Below are 18,110 nucleotides of genomic sequence, written 5' to 3' on the forward strand. Positions count from 1 at the left end.
TGCACAGATCAGCTGTTTCCAGGGGCCGGAAGCAGCTGCAGTGAATGGGGAGCGTGCATAGGCTGCACCTACGCAAATGATAGGACCTGTGCTGCAATTCCGTGGATCCACCACTATACAGTTGACAAGGCTGCCGCACTGCTTCTATTACATAAAGGGGTTGTCTGGGATAACTGGAAATCCCTACACTAATCTAATCACCCTTCCCCCTCCTACTTTCTAAATAACATAATTGATCAAAAATGTATAGTTACCCATATCCCTAGGGCAGTAATGTGATGGCCCCAGGGACATTTTCTAATTATCCGGTGACAATCCATTTCCCCATTTTCGGAAACAGATAGTCACTACTACTCCCACCCTCCTTCCCCATTATACTTACCCTCTGCTCTTCTTCCGGCGAGACGGCTCCTCCTCCTATACTGATTCTGCAAAGTGCACTCTTTTCTCCACGAACTGCTGCCGATAATTCACCTTTACTGCACATCCACGCATGCACAGTAGAGGTGGATCATCGCTTGGGAAGAGTGCTTACAGACAGAATCAGTACAGGGGGAAGAGCCGCCGTTGCAGGAAGTGTGGAGGCTATGTATATAATAACAGTGGGGCGTTCGGCTGAGTAGATAGGGAAGTGCGGGATAGCTAGAGAGACAGGGAGGGGGTGAATGGGAAGGAGGGGGGAGGAAGGTGAGAGGCGTTAGTGAGGAAGTTACATAGCAGGAAGCTGAAGCATGTAAACAAAAGCAGGAGACACTAGGAGCCCCCAGAGACACCCACAAATCACTGAAAACATGGCTAAAGGTATATGGGTGCATTTATTAACCCATTAATAGCACTAAGACTTTTTTTTAAAAAAAAGCTTGGAGGCTGGAGGCTGCTAGAGCAACTAATCTGTGTTTCTAAACCCTATAGATCACATATCCTGTGGGTAGGTCATTGGTATGAAAAATCCTTTTGGAACCTGACCACCCCATTAAAAGAAGCATGGTGATCTTATTGTAGAAAGGTCATTAGGGGGGGTAGAAAACACCTTTCAGGAAAGCATAGGATTTGTAGCTCTGTAACAGAAAATCCTAATTCATTCCATTTCTTCATAGAGAATTATACTTATCTATATCCCACAGATATGATATCACAAGAACCTTCCCCGGCCCTGCTGACTGACTGATCAATTGGCCATCGGAGACCCCATTACACAGAAGTGCTGAAACTATTTTAGATTTAGATTTTTCATTCAATACATATTAAAAAGAGAGATAAGTAGATAAGTGAATAGATTTGCTAACTCTGCAGTTCCTACAATGATGAACAGATCTTTTGCCGTTAATGAAAGATGGCAGAATCAATATTCAGATTTTGACATTAAATTGGCCAACTTTGCGAAACTAAAGTTTCGACCTCTAGTAATGGCTACAGAAATGTCAAATCCAATGATGTACCATTTTCCTAATATAAGAGTATTGTAATATCACTAATCTACATCCTTTGTCATCTTCTGAATGTTGTTATGTATATGTCTTCTCCCAGTCCCCAGAGCTACATCCAGCAGAATGTATGAGCAAGGAGGAATTCATGGAGAGAACATATGCAGCCGTGAGGCGCGGGGTGAAAGAAGAATACGGGGATTTATTTGATAAGATAGATGTGAGTCGTGAAGGTTTCATTGATTGGGACAAATTAACATCCTTCATGCTGCTTGAGCTTTACGAGAAAGATGAACGAGTGAAATCATCAGTAATTCCCCAGTGGAAGGATATTCGCAGCCTTCCATTAATTCACAAGGAAAACATCCAAAAAGTAGTTTATTTGAAAGGTTCTTGCCGCTACGTAACTTTGAGCAAAGATGGATTACTGGGAGTCTGGGGAGAGAATTTAAAACTACAAAGAAGCCTGCGGATCTGCACAGATACCGTCAAGCTGAAAGATTTATGGGCAACCAGCTTGGTGTTCCTGGCCAATGTAAACAAGGTAAATATGGATGTAAATATAAGTAATGCATATATCAATAAGGCAAGGGTGGAGGGTTACATTGTGGGCCTTATTAATTTTATCTGTCACACAGACTCTGCGCAATGTGATGTGTGTGCCCTGTGCTGGCACGGCTTAGGTATGGGAACAGAATCAAAAAATGGAATTGCCAGAATATGTAGAAAAGAAAGCAGCAATGGCACTAAGTAATGAAATGCATAAATCTAAATAAATAACAGCATATCTATTAGACCTTCGTATTGGTTCTGGAAGGCGTATAGAGGCAGTAAACAAGGATCAACTGGTGACCTGTCCTCAAAGTTGTAAAAGAGCGGCAAACCACTTCTGCTCCAAATACTACTGCAACATCATGGGACATAAATCATCCAACTAACCAGTTTCCGACAGTCAACATTTATCAGCTATTCTCAGCCTTGGTGATAAATGTTAGATCACTCGGGGCACAGCAGTCTTAACCCTTTCCCTTCGCAGCCATTTTTCCTCCCTGTCTTCCAAAAGCTATAGCTTATTTTTCCGTTAATAGTCATATGAGGGCTTAATTTTGGGGGGACAAACTGCACTTTATAATGGTACCATTTCATATTTCATATGTTATACTGGGAAACTGGAAAAAAATTCAGAATGGGGTGGAAATAGAGAAAACCTGTATTTGCGTGACATTCTTATGGGTTTTGTTTTTACCTCATTCACTGTGCAGCCCAAATGACATGTCAGCTGTATTCTGTTGGGTCGGTACAATTACAGTGATTCAAAAACATATGGTATATAGTTATTTTATTTTAAAGGGATCCTATCTTTCAAACACATTTTTTTTCTAGGTAACACATTGGAATAGCCTTAAAGGTGTATTCCCATGACGCTTGTTCACTAACCTGCAGGCTGTTGTGCTCTCTTCACTTCCTGCTTCTCTCGACACATAGGTGGACGGGGTTTCACTTGCACGGGATTGGTTGTAAATGAATTACCACAGTGTGAAGCTGATGTAGCAGACCTGGATTTGAGTCAGTTTACATTACATACAGAGGTAACGGACTCCCTATCTCAGCCCTCCCTCTCCCCCTGAGAGCAGGCAGTTACATCACTTGACAAATGAGCAGATAATCCCAAGGGCCATAGAAACGGAGTGTAAAAAATGACGTGAATAAATTAAGATAGCGGCCAAACAAAGCAGTTTTGATAAAGCAATGCATTTAGGAAAAGTCTTAAATCCACATAAACTAGCAGTATAGATAGGATCCTTGTGATGGGACAACCCCTTTAAGAAAGGCTACTCTTCCCCTACCTTTAGATGTCTTCTCCGCACCGCCGTTCTGTAGAAATCCCGATTTTTGTCTGTATGCAAATGAGTTCTCTTGCAGCACTGGGGGGGTCCCCAATGCTGCGAGAGAACTCTCTCCAGCGCCGCCTCCATCTTCTTCAGCAATGACCTCTTCATCCTCTTCCTCAATACTGTGTAAGTGGCCATTTTCTTGTGGCCTGTGGGCATGCGCCATCTGCTCTGCCCAAGGCCTAGAAGTCTGAAACCTGCGCCAGAAGAAGACAGGTGAAGAGGACGTTGCTGAAGAAGATGGAGATAAGTGAACCAGCCACACAAAATATATGAATAAAAATTAACTTTTATTAAGTGCTCCTAAAAAGGTGTAGCAACATATATACATACAAAATATATAAACAAACATAAAACAAAATCATATAGGGGTAGACAATGCTACAAATACCAACTTGTCAGCCATGGAATGTACACTGGATGGCAACACTAATATCATGGTACAAAGGGCTCAACCATAGCTAAGACTGAAAGTGTCCAATAATAAAGTGTTGTAAATGAAAACAACAAATAATCAGTGTAATAACCCACAGATAGCTATGAGACTGCCCACATAAGATGATCCAAGATTAGCCTCCATACATACCAACAGTAAAGGGACCCGACGCGCGTTTCACCTGTGCTTGACAAGCACAGGTGAAACGCGCGTCGGGTCCCTTTACTGTTGGAGGCTAATCTTGGATCATCTTATGTGGGCAGTCTCATAGCTATCTGTGGGTTATTACACTGATTATTTGTTGTTTTCATTTACAACACTTTATTATTGGACACTTTCAGTCTTAGCTATGGTTGAGCCCTTTGTACCATGATATTAGTGTTGCCATCCAGTGTACATTCCATGGCTGACAAGTTGGTATTTGTAGCATTGTCTACCCCTATATGATTTTGTTTTATGTTTGTTTATATATTTTGTATGTATATATGTTGCTACACCTTTTTAGGAGCACTTAATAAAAGTTAATTTTTATTCATATATTTTGTGTGGCTGGTTCACTTTGTTGCTATGGTCATTTACCCACACATAATTTGTTATATTTGCCTCTATTGTTTACTGAAGAAGATGGAGGCGGCGCTGGAAATATTTCTCTCGCAGCATTGGGGACGCCCCCAGTGCTGGCGTCCGCAGCGTGAGGATCCCTCCCAATTAGGCCCCATTCTTCGGGCCTAATCTGGAGCGGAATGCCGGGACTGGATGCTGGTGCACTGCACTGGCTTCCCATAATGGCTAGCCGCAAGGAAGTGTTCACACATGGAATGCAAATTCTGCCGTGTGAACATACCCTAACTGTTCTCATCAGTTGATACACAGAGAATGAAATAGGAAGCAAACAGCTCCATTCTCTGTGTAGTGGCTGAGCAGAGTTATTGCAGCTTAGGTCCTGATGAAATGAATGGGGGCTAATCTGCAGTATGGCCATTGGGGTTGGGACATCCCATACAGATGTAATGTATATGGCCAGTTTAAGAGCATTGGCATTCCTTCACCTATATATTTAAAAGGCTGTCTTTCCTTTATTCTAAACATGGATCTAAAATACCTGCCATAGCTGTTAATTCACTGACTTGGGATGTATATTGTGGCTCCCGAGAACCTTTTAATGGTCCTACCTACTAATATTCACTGAACAAAAAAGAATCACTACACTTTGTTACTTGCTTAGATGAGCTGTCTGTAGCTATTTTTAAGTTGTACCCTCTTTTGTTCAGCTAGTGTCAGTAGATAGGATCATTACTAGAGATGAGCGAACACTAAAATGTTCGAGGTTCGAAATTCGATTCGAACAGCCGCTCAATGTTCGTGTGTTCGAACGGGTTTTGAACCCCATTATAGTCTATGGGGAACAGATACTCGTTAAGGGGGAAACCCAAATCCGTGTCTGGAGGGTCACCAAGTCCACTATGACACCCCAGGAAATGATGCCAACACCTCTGGAATGACACTGGGACAGCAGGGGAAGCATGTCTGGGGGCATCTAACACACCAAAGACCCTCTATTACCCCAACATCACAGCCTAACAACTACACACTTTACACACTCAATACCACCTCTCTGACAGTAGGAAAACACCTTGAAACATGTGTATTTGGCACTTGCAGTGAGGAGAGCTTGTCACCAGCAGTGAATTTGGCCCTTGTAGTAAGTTGAGGTTGGCACCAACATTTGTTTTGAAAATCAGGGTGGATTGAGCCTCTAACCAGCAGAGTTTGGGCAAATTCATGGTGGAGGGAGCCTCTAAAAACCCCAGTTTGGACCAATTCATGGTGGAGGGAGCCTCTAAAAACCCCAGTTTGGACCAATTCATGGTGGAGGGAGCCTCTAACCAGCCCAGTGTGGGCAAATTCATGGTGGAGGGAGCCTCTAAAACCCCCCAGTTTGGACCAATTCATGGTGGAGGGAGCCTCTAAAAACCCCAGTTTGGACCAATTCATGGTGGAGGGAGCCTCTAAACAGCCCAGTTTGGGCAAATTCATGGTGGAGGGAGCCTCTAAACAGCCCAGTTTGGGCAAATTCATGGTGGAGGGAGCCTCTAAAAACCCCAGTTTGGACCAATTCATGGTGGAGGGAGCCTCTAAAAACCCCAGTTTGGACCAATTCATGGTGGAGGGAGCCTCTAAACAGCTCAGTTTGGGCAAATTCATGGTGGAGGGAGCCTCTAAAAACCCCAGTTTGGACCAATTCATGGTGGAGGGAGCCTCTAAAAACCCCAGTTTGGACCAATTCATGGTGGAGGGAGCCTCTAAAAACCCCAGTTTGGACCAATTCATGATGGAGGGAGCCTCTGAACAGCCCAGTTTGGGCAAATTCATGGTGGAGGGAGCCTCTAAACAGCCCAGTTTGGACCAATTCATGGTGGAGGGAGCCTCTAAAAACCCCAGTTTGGACCAATTCATGGTGGAGGGAGCCTCTTAAAACCCCAGTTTGGACCAATTCATGGTGGAGGGAGCCTCTAAAAACCCCAGTTTGGACCAATTCATGGTGGAGGGAGCCTCTTAAAACCCCAGTTTGGACCAATTCATGGTGGAGGGAGCCTCTAAAAACCCCAGTTTGGACCAATTCATGGTGGAGGGAGCCTCTAAAAACCCCAGTTTGGACCAATTCATGGTGGAGGGAGCCTCTAAAAACCCCAGTTTGGACCAATTCATGGTGGAGGGAGCCTCTAAAAACCCCAGTTTGGACCAATTCATGATGGAGGGAGCCTCTAAACAGCCCAGTTTGGACCAATTCATGGTGGAGGGAGCCTCTAAAAACCCCAGTTTGGACCAATTCATGGTGGAGGGAGCCTCTAAAAACCCCGGTTTGGACCAATTCATGGTGGAGGGAGCCTCTAAACAGCCCAGTTTGGGCAAATTCATGGTGGAGGGAGCCTCTAAAAACCCCCAGTTTGGACCAATTCATGGTGGAGGGAGCCTCTAAAAACCCCAGTTTGGACCAATTCATGGTGGAGGGAGCCTCTAAACAGCCCAGTTTGGACCAATTCATGGTGGAGGGAGCCTCTAAAAAACCCAGTTTGGGCAAATTCATGGTGGAGGGAGCCTCTAAAAACCCCCAGTTTGGACCAATTCATGGTGGAGGGAGCCTCTAAAAACCCCAGTTTGGACCAATTCATGGTGGAGGGAGCCTCTAAACAGCCCAGTTTGGGCAAATTCATGGTGGAGGGAGCCTCTAAACAGCCCAGTTTGGGCAAATTCATGGTGGAGGGAGCCTCTAAAAACCCCAGTTTGGACCAATTCATGGTGGAGGGAGCCTCTAAAAACCCCAGTTTGGACCAATTCATGGTGGAGGGAGCCTCTAAAAACCCCAGTTTGGACCAATTCATGATGGAGGGAGCCTCTAAAAACCCCAGTTTGGACCAATTCATGGTGGAGGGAGCCTCTAAAAACCCCAGTTTGGACCAATTCATGATGGAGGGAGCCTCTAAACAGCCCAGTTTGGACCAATTCATGGTGGAGAGAGCCTCTAAAAACCCCAGTTTGGACCAATTCATGGTGGAGGGAGCCTCTAAACAGGCCAGTTTGGGCAAATTCATGGTGGAGGGAGCCTCTAAACAGGCCAGTTTGGGCAAATTCATGGTGGAGGGAGCCTCTAACCAGCCCAGTTTGGACCAATTCATGGTGGAGGGAGCCTCTAAAAACCCCAGTTTGGACCAATTCATGATGGAGGGAGCCTCTAAACAGCCCAGTTTGGACCAATTCATGGTGGAGAGAGCCTCTAAAAACCCCAGTTTGGACCAATTCATGGTGGAGGGAGCCTCTAAACAGGCCAGTTTGGGCAAATTCATGGTGGAGGGAGCCTCTAAACAGGCCAGTTTGGGCAAATTCATGGTGGAGGGAGCCTCTAACCAGCCCAGTTTGGACCAATTCATGGTGGAGGGAGCCTCTAAAAACCCCAGTTTGGACCAATTCATGGTGGAGGGAGCCTCTAAACAGCCCAGTTTGGACCAATTCATGGTGGAGGGAGCCTCTAAAAACCCCAGTTTGGACCAATTCATGGTGGAGGGAGCCTCTAAACAGCCCAGTTTGGGCAAATTCATGGTGGAGGGAGCCTCTAAACAGCCCAGTTTGGGCAAATTCATGGTGGAGGGAGCCTCTAAAAACCCCAGTTTGGACCAATTCATGGTGGAGGGAGCCTCTAAAAACCCCAGTTTGGACCAATTCATGGTGGAGGGAGCCTCTAAAAACCCCAGTTTGGACCAATTCATGATGGAGGGAGCCTCTAAACAGCCCAGTTTGGACCAATTTATGGTGGAGAGAGCCTCTAAAACCCCCAGTTTGGACCAATTCATGGTGGAGTGAGCCTCTAAACAGGCCAGTTTGGGCAAATTCATGGTGGAGGGAGCCTCTAAACAGCCCAGTTTGGGCAAATTCATGGTGGAGGGAGCCTCTAACCAGCCCAGTTTGGACCAATTCATGGTGGAGAGAGCCTCTAAACAGGCCAGTTTGGGCAAATTCATGGTGGAGGGAGCCTCTAAACAGCCCAGTTTGGGCAAATTCATGGTGGAGGGAGCCTCTAACCAGCCCAGTTTGGACCAATTCATGGTGGAGGGAGCCTCTAAAAACCCCAGTTTGGACCAATTCATGGTGGAGGGAGCCTCTAAACAGCCCAGTTTGGACCAATTCATGGTGGAGGGAGCCTCTAAAAACCCCAGTTTGGACCAATTCATGGTGGAGGGAGCCTCTAAACAGCCCAGTTTGGACCAATTCATGGTGGAGGGAGCCGCTAAACAGCCCAGTTTGGACCAATTCATGGTGGAGGGAGCCTCTAACCAGCAGAGTTGGTGGAAATCAGGGTGGAGGGAGCCTCTAACCAGCAGAGTTGTCGGAAAGCAGGGTGGAGGGAGCCTCTAACCAGCAGAGTTGGTGGAAATCAGGGTGGAGGGAGCCTCTAACCAGCAGAGTTGTGGGAAAGCAGGGTGGAGGGAGCCTCTAACCAGCAGAGTTGGTGGAAATCAGGGTGGAGGGAGCCTCTAACCAGCAGAGTTGGGGGAAATCAGGGTGGAGGGAGCCTAGTATTAGCAGAATTGTGCAACGCTTATGGTGGATGAGTATGAGGATGCGGAGGAATTGGAGAGGTTGAGTACAGACATGGAGTTTCATGTTGGGGTGCTTTACACAGGTGGGCCCAAAAATGAAGGCTCTATCCAGTGGTGGTTCATTTTTATCAAAGTGAGCCGGTCGGCACTCTCAGCTGACAGACGGGTGCGCTTGTCAGTGATGATGCCACCGGCTGCACTGAACACCCTCTCAGATAGGACGCTGGCGGCAGGACAGGACAGCACCTCCAAGGCATATAGGGCAAGTTCAAGCCACAGGTCCAACTTCGACACCCAATACGTGTAGGGCGCAGAGGGGTCGGAGAGGACAGGGCTGTGGTCGGAAAGGTATTCCCGCAACATGCGCCTATACTTCTCACGCCTGGTGACACTAGGACCCTCCGTGGCGGCACTTTGGCGAGGGGGTGCCATCAAGGTGTCCCAGACCTTAGACAGTGTGCCCCTCGTTTGTGTGGACCGGTGAGAACTTGGTTGCCTACTGGAGGAACTGCCCTCCCTGCCGCCAACGTCACATGCTGGAAACATCTCCATCATATTCTGCACCAATTGCCTGTGGCAAGCATTGATGCGATTGGCCCTCCCCTCTACCGGAATAAAAGAGGAGATGTTGTTTTTATACCGGGGGTCAAGGATAGCAAAGATCCAGTACTGGTTGTCCTCCATGATTTTGACAATACGCTTGTCGGTTGTAAAGCACCCCAACATGAACTCAGCCATGTCTGCCACAGTGTTAGTTGGCATGACTCCTCTGGCCCCACCGGAAAGTTCAATCTCCATTTCCTCCTCATCCTCCATGTCTACCCATCCGCGCTGCAACAATGGGACGATTCGAAGTTGCCCGGAAGCCTCCTGTATCACCATCACATCATCGGACAACTCTTCTTCCTCCTCCTCCTCCTCCATTAAACGCAGTGAAGCGGACAGATGTGTGGACCTACTCTCCAGCTGTGACGGATCGGATGCTATCCCTAACTCCTCTGTGTGATCTGAGTTATCCCTGATGTCAATCAGGGATTCTCTCAGAACACACAAGAGCGGGATTGTAAGGCTCACCATCGTATCCTCAGAGCTCACCCTCCTTGTGGACTCCTCAAAGACCCGTAGGATGTCACAAAGGTCTCTCATCCATGGCCACTCATGGATGTGAAACTGAGGCAGCTGACTTTGTGGCACCCTAGGGTTTTGTAGCTGGTATTCCATCAAAGGTCTCTGCTGCTCAACCACTCTATTCAACATCTGAAACGTTGAGTTCCAGCGTGTGGGGACGTCGCACAAAAGCCGGTGTTGTGGCACATGCAGGCGTTGCTGGAGAGATTTTAAGCTAGCAGCGGCTACTGTCGACTTGCGAAAGTGGGCGCACATGCGCCGCACTTTCACCAGTAGCTCTGGAACATTGGGGTAGCTCTTTAGGAAACGTTGCACCACTAGGTTGAAGACGTGGGCCAGGCATGGAACATGTTGGAGTCCGGCAAGCTCCAGAGCTGCTACCAGGTTCCGGCCGTTATCACAAACGACCATGCCTGGGCCCAGGTGCAGCGGCTCAAACCATATTGCCGTCTCATCGAGGAGGGCATCCCTCACCTCGGAGGCAGTGTGCTGTCTGTCCCCCAAGCTGATCAGCTTCAGCACAGCCTGCTGACGTCTACCAACGCCAGTGCTGCAACGTTTCCAACTCGTAGCTGGGGTCAATCTAACAGCGGAGGAGGAGGCGGTGGCGGAGGAGGAGGCGGTGGCGGAGGAGGAGGCGGTAGAGGAGGAGGAGGAGGAGGGGGGTGTTCTTCTCGTGTCCCTGCCAGGAATGTTAGGCGGGGAGACGAGGTACACCAGGCCAGTTTGGGAAGCAGTCCCAGCCTCAACTACATTCACCCAGTGTGCCGTCAGTGAAATGTAGCGTCCCTGTCCGCATGCACTTGTCCACGCGTCGGTGGTCAAGTGGACCTTTGTGCAAAGCGCGGAACTAAGGGCCCGCCTGATGTTGAGTGACACGTGCTGGTGCAAGGCGGGGACGGCACACCGGGAGAAGTAGTGACGGCTAGGGACGGCATAGCGAGGTGCCGCAGTTGCCATCAGGTCTAGGAAGGCGGGAGTTTCAACAAGCCGGAACGCCAACATCTCCTGGGCCAGCAGTTTAGCGATGTTGGCGTTCAAGGCTTGCGCGTGTGGGTGGTTAGCAGTGTATTTCTGCCGCCGCTCCAATGTCTGAGAGATGGTGGGTTGTTGTAAAGAAGCGCCTGATGGTGCCTTTGATGGTGCAGGAGAAGGAGATAAGACAGGAACAGGGGAGGATGAGGGAGAAGTCAACAAAGTGGCGGAGGCAGATGAAGTGGTGTCCTGGCTCGTCCTCTGGAGTGCATCGCCAGCACAGTCAGCAGTGGCAGTGGCAGAGGCAGAGGCAGTGGCAGAGGCAGTGGCAGTGGCGTGAACGGCAGGCGGCCTTTGTCCTGCCGTTGCTGCCTGCCACTGATTCCAGTGCTTGGATTCCAAATGACGGCGCATTGAAGTGGTGGACAGGTTGCTCTTCTCAGAGCCCCTAATCAATTTTGAGAGGCAAATTGTGCAGACAACACTATATCTGTCCTCGGCGCATTCCTTGAAAAAACTCCACACCTTCGAGAAACGTGCCCTCGAGGTGGGAGTTTTTCGGGGCTGGGTACGAACTGGAACATCTTGGGAGATTCCGGGTGTGGCCTGGCTTCGCCTAAGCTGCTGACCTCTGCCTCTGCCTCTAGCTACCCTTTTTGGTGCTGCACTTGCCTCAACATCCACACTACTTTCCCCGCTTGACATCCCCCCTGTCCAGGTCGGGTCAGTGTCCTCATCATCCACCACTTCCTCTTCCAACTCCTGTCTCATCTCCTCCTCCCGCACAATGCGCCGGTCAACTGGATGCCCTGACGGCAACTGCGTCACATCATCGTCGATGAGGGTGGGTTGCTGGTCATCCACCACCAAATCGAACGGAGATGGAGGAGACTCTAGTGTTTGAGCATCTGGACACAGATGCTCCTCTGTTAGGTTCGTGGAATCGTGACGTGGAGAGGCAGGTTGAGGGACAATGAAAGGAGCGGAGAACAGCTCTGGGGAGCAGGGACAGTTGGGGTTATTGTTCTGTGAAGCTTGGGAATTTTGGGAGGAAGGAGGACAAGACTGTTGGGTAATAGGAGGAGAGGAGGCAGAGTCTGACTGGCTGCTAGACAATGTGCTGTAAGCGTTCTCTGACAGCCATTGCAAGACCTGTTCCTGGTTCTCGGGCCTACTAAGGTTTGTACCCTACAGTTTAGTTAATGTGGCAAGCAACCCTGGCACTGTGGAGTGGCGCAATGCTTGCTGCCCCACAGGAGTAGGCACGGGACGCCCTGTGGCTTCACTGCTACCTTGCTCCCCAGAACCATTCCCCCGACCTCGCCCACGGCCTCGTCCACGTCCCTTTCCGGGAGCCTTGCGCATTTTGAATTCCCAGTTAGAAATTGGCACTATATACCAGTAGCAAAAATTGTGGGTGCACGTAACCCCAATATATTCTTTGAATTCCCAGTCAGACAATGGCACTATATACCAGTAGCAAGAAATGAGGGTATTTATAACCCCAATATATTCTTTGAATTCCCAGTCAGAAACTGGCACTATATGGCAGTAGCAAGAAATGAGGGTATTTATAACCCCAATATATTCTTTGAATTCCCAGTCAGACAATGGCACTGTATACCAGTAGTAAAAATTGTGGGTGCACGTATCCCCAATATATTCTTTGAATTACCAGTCAGAAACTGGCACTATATGGCAGTAGCAAGAAATGAGGGTATTTGTAACCCCAATATATTCTTTGAATTCCCAGTCAGAAACTGGCACTGTATACCAGTAGTAAAAATTGTGGGTGCACATAACCCCAATATATTCTATGAATTCCCAGTCAGACAATGGCACTATATACCAGTAGCAAGAAATGAGGGTATTTATAACCCCAATATATTCTTTGAATTCCCAGTCAGACAATGGCACTGTATACCAGTAGTAAAAATTGTGGGTGCACGTAACCCCAATATATTCTTTGAATTCCCAGTCAGAAACTGGCACTATATGGCAGTAGCAAGAAATGAGGGTATTTATAACCCCAATATATTCTTTGAATTCCCAGTCAGACAATGGCACTGTATACCAGTAGTAAAAATTGTGGGTGCACGTATCCCCAATATATTCTTTGAATTACCAGTCAGAAACTGGCACTATATGGCAGTAGCAAGAAATGAGGGTATTTGTAACCCCAATATATTCTTTGAATTGCCAGTCAGAAACTGGCACTGTATACCAGTAGTAAAAATTGTGGGTGCACGTAACCCCAATATATTCTTTGAATTCCCAGTCAGACAATGGCACTATATACCAGTAGCAAGAAATGAGGGTATTGATAACCCCAATATATTCTTTGAATTCCCAGTCAGACAATGGCACTGTATACCAGTAGTAAAAATTGTGGGTGCACGTAACCCCAATATATTCTTTGAATTCCCAGTCAGAAACTGGCACTATATGGCAGTAGCAAGAAATGAGGGTATTTATAACCCCAATATATTCTTTGAATTCCCAGTCAGACAATGGCACTGTATACCAGTAGTAAAAATTGTGGGTGCACGTATCCCCAATATATTCTTTGAATTACCAGTCAGAAACTGGCACTATATGGCAGTAGCAAGAAATGAGGGTATTTGTAACCCCAATATATTCTTTGAATTCCCAGTCAGAAACTGGCACTGTATACCAGTAGTAAAAATTGTGGGTGCACGTAACCCCAATATATTCTTTGAATTCCCAGTCAGACAATGGCACTATATACCAGTAGCAAGAAATGAGGGTATTTATAACCCCAATATATTCTTTGAATTCCCAGTCAGACAATGGCACTGTATACCAGTAGTAAAAATTGTGGGTGCACGTAACCCCAATATATTCTTTGAATTCCCAGTCAGAAACTGGCACTATATGGCAGTAGCAAGAAATGAGGGTATTTATAACCCCAATATATTCTTTGAATTCCCAGTCAGACAATGGCACTGTATACCAGTAGTAAAAATTGTGGGTGCACATAACCCCAATATATTCTTTGAATTACCAGTCAGAAACTGGCACTATATGGCAGTAGCAAGAAATGAGGGTATTTGTAACCCCAATATATTCTTTGAATTCCCAGTCAGAAACTGGCACTGTATACCAGTAGTAAAAATTGTGGGTGCACGTAACCCCAATATATTCTTTGAATTCCCAGTCAGACAATGGCACTATATACCAGTAGCAAGAAATGAGGGTATTTATAACCCCAATATATTCTTTGAATTCCCAGTCAGACAATGGCACTGTATACCAGTAGTAAAAATTGTGGGTGCACGTAACCCCAATATATTCTTTGAATTCCCAGTCAGAAACTGGCACTATATGGCAGTAGCAAGAAATGAGGGTATTTATAACCCCAATATATTCTTTGAATTCCCAGTCAGACAATGGCACTGTATACCAGTAGTAAAAATTGTGGGTGCACGTAACCCCAATATATTCTTTGAATTACCAGTCAGAAACTGGCACTATATGGCAGTAGCAAGAAATGAGGGTATTTGTAACCCCAATATATTCTTTGAATTCCCAGTCAGAAACTGGCACTGTATACCAGTAGTAAAAATTGTGAGTGCACGTAACCCCAATATATTCTTTGAATTCCCAGTCAGACAATGGCACTATATACCAGTAGCAAGAAATGAGGGTATTTATAACCCCAATATATTCTTTGAATTCCCAGTCAGACAATGGCACTGTATACCAGTAGTAAAAATTGTGGGTGCACGTAACCCCAATATATTCTTTGAATTCCCAGTCAGAAACTGGCACTATATGGCAGTAGCAAGAAATGAGGGTATTTATAACCCCAATATATTCTTTGAATTCCCAGTCAGACAATGGCACTGTATACCAGTAGTAAAAATTGTGGGTGCACGTAACCCCAATATATTCTTTGAATTACCAGTCAGAAACTGGCACTATATGGCAGTAGCAAGAAATGAGGGTATTTGTAACCCCAATATATTCTTTGAATTCCCAGTCAGAAACTGGCACTGTATACCAGTAGTAAAAATTGTGGGTGCACGTAACCCCAATATATTCTTTGAATTCCCAGTCAGACAATGGCACTATATACCAGTAGCAAGAAATGAGGGTATTTATAACCCCAATATATTCTTTGAATTCCCAGTCAGACAATGGCACTGTATACCAGTAGTAAAAATTGTGGGTGCACGTAACCCCAATATATTCTTTGAATTCCCAGTCAGACAATGGCACTATATACCAGTAGCAAGAAATGAGGGTATTTATAACCCCAATATATTCTTTGAATTCCCAGTCAGACAATGGCACTGTATACCAGTAGTAAAAATTGTGGGTGCACGTAACCCCAATATATTCTTTGAATTCCCAGTCAGAAACTGGCACTATATGGCAGTAGCAAGAAATGAGGGTATTTATAACCCCAATATATTCTTTGAATTCCCAGTCAGACAATGGCACTGTATACCAGTAGTAAAAATTGTGGGTGCACGTATCCCCAATATATTCTTTGAATTACCAGTCAGAAACTGGCACTATATGGCAGTAGCAAGAAATGAGGGTATTTATAACCCCAATATATTCTTTGAATTCCCAGTCAGACAATGGCACTGTATACCAGTAGTAAAAATTGTGGGTGCACGTATCCCCAATATATTCTTTGAATTACCAGTCAGAAACTGGCACTATATGGCAGTAGCAAGAAATGAGGGTATTTGTAACCCCAATATATTCTTTGAATTCCCAGTCAGAAACTGGCACTGTATACCAGTAGTAAAAATTGTGGGTGCACGTAACCCCAATATATTCTTTGAATTCCCAGTCAGACAATGGCACTATATACCAGTAGCAAGAAATGAGGGTATTTATAACCCCAATATATTCTTTGAATTCCCAGTCAGACAATGGCACTGTATACCAGTAGTAAAAATTGTGGGTGCACGTAACCCCAATATATTCTTTGAATTCCCAGTCAGAAACTGGCACTATATGGCAGTAGCAAGAAATGAGGGTATTTATAACCCCAATATATTCTTTGAATTCCCAGTCAGACAATGGCACTGTATACCAGTAGTAAAAATTGTGGGTGCACATAACCCCAATATATTCTTTGAATTACCAGTCAGAAACTGGCACTATATGGCAGTAGCAAGAAATGAGGGTATTTGTAACCCCAATATATTCTTTGAATTCCCAGTCAGAAACTGGCACTGTATACCAGTAGTAAAAATTGTGGGTGCACGTAACCCCAATATATTCTTTGAATTCCCAGTCAGACAATGGCACTATATACCAGTAGCAAGAAATGAGGGTATTTATAACCCCAATATATTCTTTGAATTCCCAGTCAGAAACTGGCACTATATGGCAGTAGCAAGATATGAGGGTATTTATAACCCCAATATATTCTTTGAATTCCCAGTCAGAAACTGGCACTATATGGCAGTAGCAAGAAATGAGGGTATTTATAACCCCAATATATTCTTTGAATTCCCAGTCAGACAATGGCACTGTATACCAGTAGTAAAAATTGTGGGTGCACGTATCCCCAATATATTCTTTGAATTACCAGTCAGAAACTGGCACTATATGGCAGTAGCAAGAAATGAGGGTATTTGTAACCCCAATATATTCTTTGAATTCCCAGTCAGAAACTGGCACTGTATACCAGTAGTAAAAATTGTGGGTGCACGTAACCCCAATATATTCTTTGAATTCCCAGTCAGACAATGGCACTATATACCAGTAGCAAGAAATGAGGGTATTTATAACCCCAATATATTCTTTGAATTCCCAGTCAGACAATGGCACTGTATACCAGTAGTAAAAATTGTGGGTGCACGTAACCCCAATATATTCTTTGAATTCCCAGTCAGAAACTGGCACTATATGGCAGTAGCAAGGAATGAGGGTATTTATAACCCCAATATATTCTTTGAATTCCCAGTCAGACAATGGCACTGTATACCAGTAGTAAAAATTGTGGGTGCACGTAACCCCAATATATTCTTTGAATTACCAGTCAGAAACTGGCACTATATGGCAGTAGCAAGAAATGAGGGTATTTGTAACCCCAATATATTCTTTGAATTCCCAGTCAGAAACTGGCACTGTATACCAGTAGTAAAAATTGTGAGTGCACGTAACCCCAATATATTCTTTGAATTCCCAGTCAGACAATGGCACTATATACCAGTAGCAAGAAATGAGGGTATTTATAACCCCAATATATTCTTTGAATTCCCAGTCAGACAATGGCACTGTATACCAGTAGTAAAAATTGTGGGTGCACGTAACCCCAATATATTCTTTGAATTCCCAGTCAGAAACTGGCACTATATGGCAGTAGCAAGAAATGAGGGTATTTATAACCCCAATATATTCTTTGAATTCCCAGTCAGACAATGGCACTGTATACCAGTAGTAAAAATTGTGGGTGCACGTAACCCCAATATATTCTTTGAATTACCAGTCAGAAACTGGCACTATATGGCAGTAGCAAGAAATGAGGGTATTTGTAACCCCAATATATTCTTTGAATTCCCAGTCAGAAACTGGCACTGTATACCAGTAGTAAAAATTGTGGGTGCACGTAACCCCAATATATTCTTTGAATTCCCAGTCAGACAATGGCACTATATACCAGTAGCAAGAAATGAGGGTATTTATAACCCCAATATATTCTTTGAATTCCCAGTCAGACAATGGCACTGTATACCAGTAGTAAAAATTGTGGGTGCACGTAACCCCAATATATTCTTTGAATTCCCAGTCAGACAATGGCACTATATACCAGTAGCAAGAAATGAGGGTATTTATAACCCCAATATATTCTTTGAATTCCCAGTCAGACAATGGCACTGTATACCAGTAGTAAAAATTGTGGGTGCACGTAACCCCAATATATTCTTTGAATTCCCAGTCAGAAACTGGCACTATATGGCAGTAGCAAGAAATGAGGGTATTTATAACCCCAATATATTCTTTGAATTCCCAGTCAGACAATGGCACTGTATACCAGTAGTAAAAATTGTGGGTGCACGTATCCCCAATATATTCTTTGAATTACCAGTCAGAAACTGGCACTATATGGCAGTAGCAAGAAATGAGGGTATTTGTAACCCCAATATATTCTTTGAATTCCCAGTCAGAC

General features: G+C 45.3%; 1 protein-coding gene across 1 annotated transcript in view; it reads left to right on the top strand.

The window, feature by feature from the left end:
* The window catches only part of WDR49 (WD repeat domain 49), a 135,256-nt gene that overhangs the window by 3,356 nt on the left and 113,790 nt on the right, over positions 1-18,110 (top strand). Inside the window, exon 2 of the mRNA XM_075268714.1 lies at positions 1,528-1,968. Coding sequence (XP_075124815.1) covers positions 1,528-1,968 — 441 coding nt within the window. The remainder of the gene's footprint in view (positions 1-1,527; positions 1,969-18,110) is intronic.

Source organism: Leptodactylus fuscus, chromosome 3 (genome assembly GCF_031893055.1).
Source record: "Leptodactylus fuscus isolate aLepFus1 chromosome 3, aLepFus1.hap2, whole genome shotgun sequence".
NCBI lineage: Eukaryota > Metazoa > Chordata > Amphibia > Anura > Leptodactylidae > Leptodactylus > Leptodactylus fuscus.